This window comes from Salmo trutta, chromosome 34 (assembly GCF_901001165.1).
Source record: "Salmo trutta chromosome 34, fSalTru1.1, whole genome shotgun sequence".
Classification (NCBI taxonomy): Eukaryota; Metazoa; Chordata; class Actinopteri; order Salmoniformes; family Salmonidae; genus Salmo; species Salmo trutta.
The window spans coordinates 23148122-23155621 of NC_042990.1; the positions used below are offsets into that span (position 1 = coordinate 23148122).

The 7500-nt window shown below is 47.0% G+C and overlaps 1 protein-coding gene across 4 annotated transcripts in view; it reads left to right on the forward strand.

The window, feature by feature from the left end:
* The window catches only part of adcy2b (adenylate cyclase 2b (brain)), a 95607-nt gene that overhangs the window by 43287 nt on the left and 44820 nt on the right, over positions 1-7500 (forward strand). For all 4 annotated transcript variants that reach the window (XM_029732274.1, XM_029732276.1, XM_029732275.1 and 1 more), the window contains one exon: positions 6055-6204. In XM_029732274.1, the coding sequence (XP_029588134.1) occupies positions 6055-6204 (150 nt within the window). The remainder of the gene's footprint in view (positions 1-6054; positions 6205-7500) is intronic.

The following is a 7500-nucleotide window of genomic DNA, read 5'->3' on the forward strand; positions in this document are numbered from 1 at the left end:
AAAGCAAAAGAGACCATGTTTGTATGCGGCTATCACAGTTTTTTCCAACTGCTTACACACAAAATCTTTTCATGTCACACGATTTTTGAAACCTCTCACTCAAAGTGCATAAACTACACACAAATATCCAAAACCATAAGCTATTTCTCACCTTTGACTCAGTTGTCAATTGCATAAAACACTTTGTTCAAAACACTACACACAATTCTCTACCTAAAACACAAAATCTAAGAGGAAGTGACTTGCTTTCCTTTCCAAACACAACCAATCAAAATGCTACACTTATTCACCAGGTCACATCACACAATAGGACAGAGGAGCAATTACCAATGTCCCTGGACAGCGTGGGGGTAATATAACTATGTGTGCTGCCATCACTCAAACGGGGTCCTCCATCACAATGCCACACTGGGTCCGTACAACACCGGCCATATGATCACTTTCTGGATACAATTTACACAATGCTTGTCCCTGATCCAGTCAGGAGCCTGCTAGATTTGTGGTTTTATGGGACAATGTTAGTTTTCAATGGGCTGTTCTGGTCCAAAACTGGTTTGCCACCCATTCCACAATTTGTAGTTTTGTACCTACCCCCATATTCACCTTTCTAAATCCCATCGAGGATTCTTCTCAGCCTGGCGCTGGAAAGTGATGATCGCCAACCCTATGCCGCCATTGCCGCTTCTCCAGGCAATGGAGGATGCATGTGGGGACATAGAGGTTGCCTCTGTCCAAGGTTGGATACCCCATGCTAGGAGATACTACCCTCGATGTTTGGCAAGAGAAAAACATATCTTGTGATTGTGGACGAAGTATTGTGTCCAGACCCCAGCCCGGAGAAGAGATGAGCGTAGCTTAGCATAGTGACTGCCCCCCCCCCCCCCCCCACCAATCCTGGACTGCCCCCCCCGGGACCCCACACACACAATTGTGTTTCTTTACTGTATTCTGAAGAATATACTTTTGGTTTACATATGTTTATGGTTTTGTTGTATGCTACTGTATACAACAGTAATGTTTGGCCTAATAAATATTTTCTGTTTCTACATTGCATTGGTGTTTACAGTGTACTTGTTAACCCTCTCAGCAGATTACTTTCACTGTAGAACATTGTATTGAAATGTAGATATAAGCCTATGAAAGACCAAAGAGCTTTAGATTTAGAACAACAGTGTTTACATGGTATATCCTAAAATGTACTATTATGAAAGCAGTGTTTGCCATTTGATGCAAATGCTTCATTCTGACATGTGTTTTATGGCATTTTGAATGCAGTGTTACATTTTGAAGGAGATGTGAGGCATTTTGCATTTTGTGTGTGCAGTTTAGGGAATTGTGTGTAGAGTTTTTGAAAAAGGAGGAGACAGTTTTGAAAACGTGTGTAAGCAGTTGGAAAGAATTGTAACTCAATGATTATTTATTTTTTACATTGTTTGCAAACGGATATGTGACATATTTTACGGCCAAATTAACTAGCAAAACAGGAAGAAAAAAAAACAGCCCTGAATGACACTTCGCCACTGGTCTTCTTACAAACTGAACATGTCTAACTCAAGAGTCAGCTGGAACCTTAAAGCTGAACCCAGATTGACATGTCAGAGCCAAAAGGTTCTATCTGAGATTGCACACCCCTACAAAATCTGATGTACAAATGTCTCAGGACTTTGATACTCTGTACTTTAGGTACCTTTAAGGTGAGGACCTTCGTGGGTTATGAAAGAAGAATTCACTACCAAAAAGTTCTGAAATCTGGGATGTGAAAGCTTTGATGCTAAATATCTCAGAACTACGCTTTGTGCAGATAGAACCTTATTGTCCCAAGGTCACACTTTTTTGTCTATTTATCGAGGCTACCAGAGAGCCCTTTTTATAATTTTTTCTACAGAACATTTTGATTACATAATAATTACTTTAAAAAACAAATTCAAAATGCAAGCTTCATAAGTAAATTATAAATTCCAAGCAATTTTGGCATACCAAAAGACCCCTAAGCCCATGCTAGTAATTGTTGATTGACGCCCCATTGCTGGTGAGCTCGCAAAGTAAACAGTTAGTATTCTTAATCAAGTTTTGGAGCTGCATATTTATTTATGGCAATCTTCTCTCCCTACAATTTCACGGTGGCGCTGCACCCGATCCTATAGCTGCACATCAAATCATCACTATATTCGCTTAACGCTTTGACCCGCGACCCCCCTAAAAGGAGGGTTTGAAAGCTTGAGACCACAGCGCCCGACATGCACGCGCGCACATACCGGCGAAAAGTGCGCACAGGATGAAATGAAAAAGTCGCGCACATCGATGCGCAAAGGTAGTCTGTCATTACAGCGATAAACGGTGATGCATTTTAAAAACCGCAAGATACATAAATGAAACTGCGTTTCACACCAGCATTATGAGCTTAAGTCATTCATGTTAGTAGTCAATGTCAACTAGGGATATCATGTCACATTGTCACTTCTCTGGAGTCCAGACCAAGTAGCTCATACGGCCTACCTCTATGCAACGGGGGTTTGCAGGATCGGAAGGAAAGCATGATCTGTCTGTAGCCTTTTTCTTCCTCACAAATATCGTAATTAATTCGCCATAAAATGTTACATCATCATCCCATAGCTACGTATTGAAGGTAGTGTGATGTTACAGATATCACTGAGGTATATCATTATAACCCACCCAAACTAGGCCCTATCTGAAATATGATCAATGAAATCACCAGGCAGCCTATTGTTCTAGCAGGTTGCTAAACTGTATTTATATGGATAATATTAACGTAGGTAGGCAGGATAATGTGTTAAACCGGAGATAATAAAACAAGCTCTTTCTTGTCACTAAACTGGATATGTGAGCCCGCCTTTTTATTGGTTCTGAAATCAGATGCCTTTTTAAACAAAATGTGGTGCATTGACGTAGGCCTATGTAGGTAACCAGATCGAATAAGCAAAGCGACTGTTGATTGACAGTTTATTGTCCAATCAGAGGGGCCGAGTGTGAGTTTCACTAGACGATCTTCTTCTGTTTTTGCAAGGAGAGGGGAGGGGAGGGAGGACTGGGAGAACGTGCTTCATCTGTCTCTGGATGCGTGGAGAGTAGCATAATCCCCTAGACTCTGTGCCACAAAATGAGTGCCAAAACGTTACAAACATGGCCACAATAATTTCAAGTAATCAGTCTCAAGTCAAAGTCAAGTTCCGAGTCTTGAGGCCTCCAAGTCGACGTCAAGTCATAAGTTATTGAATTTTCAATCAGTCGAGTTTCAAGTCATCAAATGTCAAGTCATGTGTCCGAGTCCACATCTAAGGTGACTGCATGCACAGCGGATGTGATGGAATGCTATTGGAAATTGTTTAGGTTGGTTGACTGGTAAAATATACCAGTCTGTGAAAAATATTTTTTTCTAGGAGGACTAATTGTATTCTATTCTCTTTTCTTCTCATCTCCTTCTGTCGTCCTCCCCTCCTCTACCTATACCCTCTCCTATACCATATACCCTGTCCCGTCCTCCCCTCCTCTACCATATACCCTCTCCTGTCCCGTCCTCCCCTCCTCTACCCTATACCATATACCTCTCCTGTCCCGTCCTCCCCTCCTCTACCTATACCATATACCTGTCCTGTCCCGTCCCCTCCTCTACCTATACCATATACCTGTCCTGTCCCGTCCTCCCCTCCTCTACCCTATACCCTCTCCTGTCCCGTCCTCCCCTCCTCTACCCTATACCCTCTCCTGTCCCGTCCTCCCCTCCTCTACCCTATACCATATACCTGTCCTGTCCCGTCCTCCCCTCCTCTACCCTATACCCTCTCCTGTCCCGTCCTCCCCTCCTCTACCCTATACCCTCCTGTCCCGTCCTCCCCTCTATATATACCCTCTCCTGTCCGTCCTCCTCTACCCTATACCCTCTCCTGTCCCGACTCCTCCCTCTACCCTATACCCTCTCCTGTCCCGTCCCTACCCCTCTACCTATACCTCTCCTCGTCCCGTCTCCCTCCTCTACCTATACCCTCTCCTGTCCCGTCCTCCCCTCCTCTACCCTATACCCTCTCCTGTCCCGTCCTCCCCTCCTCTACCCTATACCCTCTCCTGTCCCGTCCTCCCTCCTCTACCCATCCCTCTCCTGTCCCGTCCTCCCCTCCTCTACCCTATACCCTCTCCTGTCCCGTCCTCCCCTCTCTACCCTATACCCTCTCCTGTCCCGTCCTCCCCTCCTCTACCCTATACCCTCTCCTGTCCCGTCCTCCCCTCCTCTACCCTATACCCTCTCCTGTCCCGTCCTCCCCTCCTCTACCCTAACCATATACCCTCTCCTGTCCCGTCCTCCCTCCTCTACCCTATACCATATACCCTCTCCTGTCCCGTCCTCCCCTCCTCTACCCTATACCATATACCCTCTCCTGTCCCGTCCTCCCTCCTCTACCCTATACCCTCTCCTGTCCCGTCCTCCCCTCTCTACCCTATACCATATACCCTCTCCTGTCCCGTCCTCCCCTCCTCTACCCTATACCCTCTCCTGTCCCGTCCTCCCCTCCTCTACCCTATACCATATACCCTCTCCTGTCCCGTCCTCCCCTCCTCTACCCTATACCCTCTCCTGTCCCGTCCTCCCCTCCTCTACCCTATACCATATGCCCTCTCCTGTCCCGTCCTCCCTCCTCTACCCTATACCATATACCCTCTCCTGTCCCGTCCTCCCTCCTCTACCCTATACCATATACCTCTCCTGTCCCGTCCTCCCCTCCTCTACCCTCTACCCTATACCATATACCTCTCCTGTCCCGTCCTCCCCTCCTCTACCCTATACCATATACCCTCTCCTGTCCCGTCCTCCCCTCCTACTACCTATACCATATACCTGTCCTGTCCCGTCCTCCCCTCCTCTACCCTATACCTCTCCTGTCCCGTCCTCCCCTCCTCTAACCCTATACCATATACCTCTCCTGTTCCCGTCCTCCCCTCCTCTACCCTAATACCATATACCTCTCCTGTCCGTCCTCCCCTCCTCTACCCTATACCATATACCCTCTCCTGCCCGTCCCCCCTCCTCTACCCTCTACCCTATACCATATACCTCTCCTTCCACGTCCTCCCCTCCTCTACCCTATACCATATACCCTCTCCTGTCCCGTCCTCCCCTCCTCTACCCTATACCATATACCTGTCCTGTCCCGTCCTCCCCTCCTCTACCCTATACCCTCTCCGTCCCGTCCTCCCTCCCTCTAACCTATACCATATACCCCCTCCTGTCCCGTCCTCCCTCCTCTATACCCTATACCATATACCTCTCCTGTCCCGTCCTCCCTCCTCTACCCTATACCAGATACCCTCTCCTGTCCCCTCCCCCCCTCCTCTACCCTATACCATATACCCTCTCTCTGTCCCGTCCTCCCCTCCTCTACCCTATACCATATACCCTCTCCTGTCCCATCCTCCCCTCCTCTACCCTCTACCCTATACCATATACCCTCTCCTGTCCCGTCCTCCCCTCCTCTACCCTATACCATATACCCTGTCCCGTCCTCCCCTCCTCTACCCTATACCATATACCCTCTCCTGTCCCCGTCCTCCCCTCCTCTACCCTATACCATATACCCTCTCCTGTCCCGTCCTCCCCCCTCCTCTACCCTAATACCATATACCACTCTCCTGTCCCGTCCTCCCCTCCTCTACCCTATACCATATACCCTCTCCTGTCCTGTCCTCCCCCTCCTCTACCCTATACCATATACCCTCTCCTGTCCCGTCCTCCCTCCTCTACCCTATACCATATACCCTCATCCTGTCCCATCCTCCGCCTCCTCTACCCTCTACCCTATACCATATACCCTCTCCTGTCCCATCCTCCCCTCCTCTACCCTATACCATATACCCTGTCCCGTCCTCCCCTCTTCTACCCTATACCATATACCTTCTCCTGTCCCGTCCTCCCCTCCTCTCCCATATACATATACCCTATACTGTTCCCGTCCTCCCCTCCTCTACCCTATACCATATACCCTCTCCTGTCCCGTCCTCCCCTCCTCTACCCTATACCGTATACCCTCTCCTCTCCTCTATCAGATCCTGGCTAACATCATTATCTTTACGTGTGGTAACCTGGCTGGAGCGTACCATAAGCACCTGATGGACCTGGCCCTCAGACAGACCTACCAGGACACCTGCAACTGCATCAAGTCCCCCATCAAACTGGAGTTTGAGAAACACCAGCAGGTAGGCCTGCTAGACACAGACAGTATAGACACACATCCCTACACTCTTAGAAAAACAGATGCTATCTAGAACCTAAAAGGGTTCTTTGGCTGTTCCCATAGGAGAACCCTTTGAAGAACCCTGTTTGATTCCAGTTAGAAACCTTTTGGTTCCAAGTAGCACCGTTTTGGGTTCCATGTAGAACTCTTTCCACAGAGGGTACTACATGTAACCAAAAAGGGTTCTCCTATGGGGACAGACGAAGAACCCTTTTGGAACCCTTTTTCCTAAGAATGTACACACACATGCATGCACACAGACAGCGTATAAAGCATATTAAGTATTGTGTGTGTGTGTGTGTGTGTGTGTGTGTGTGGGGGGGCACCTTAGGGGATGTGACTTCATAAATGGGGCTCAGTAAAGAGTAGAAAGTATAGAGGGCCATTATATCCTTCACAAACCACAGGCTAATTTTCCTAAAACACAGAGGCAAATTAACACACTTACACACATACACTTGCATGCACGTACAAACACACACACACACACACACACACACACACACACACACACACACACACCACACACACACACACACACACACATACATACACACATACACACATACGCAAACTCTGAACCCATTTCCTAAAACACAGCAGCAAATTAACTCCAGAATAGGTTTGGGGACTGGATGGGGAACTGCATGGGATTGGTGGCTAAAAATAGACTTTGCTTGTTAACCTCCACTGTCTTCCCTCACTCCCTCCCTCGCTCTCCTCTCCCTCCATACAACTCTGAATTGAAAAAAAATGTTGATCTATTTTTTTTAGGAAATTATGTTTGTGTTTTTTACAAAAACAAAAATCTCCCAAAAATCATAATCTCCTCACTTTGAAGTCCAGTCATTACTATAAAATTACAGGCTACTTTTCTGGTTTGGGCTGGCTTCAGCTTAATTAATCACTATCTCCCTACTATATACACACACACACACACACACACACACACACACACACACACACACACACACACACACACACACACACACACACACACACACACACACACACACACACACACACAGTGTAACAGGGTATCTCTGTCCAGCAGACCCACTTTTTTTTCTGCCTCATTATGTCACCACATAGGCATTCATTTAACCTTTATGTCACTGCGTTAAGGCATTATAACGCATGGCTGACTCTTACCTAACACCACATTACTTACCTACCACTGTTACTCTTAGAAGCTGGAACTAGAGTAACTACATGATTTGTAGTTGATAAATCACTTAAAATGACCCGTTGAACTAGT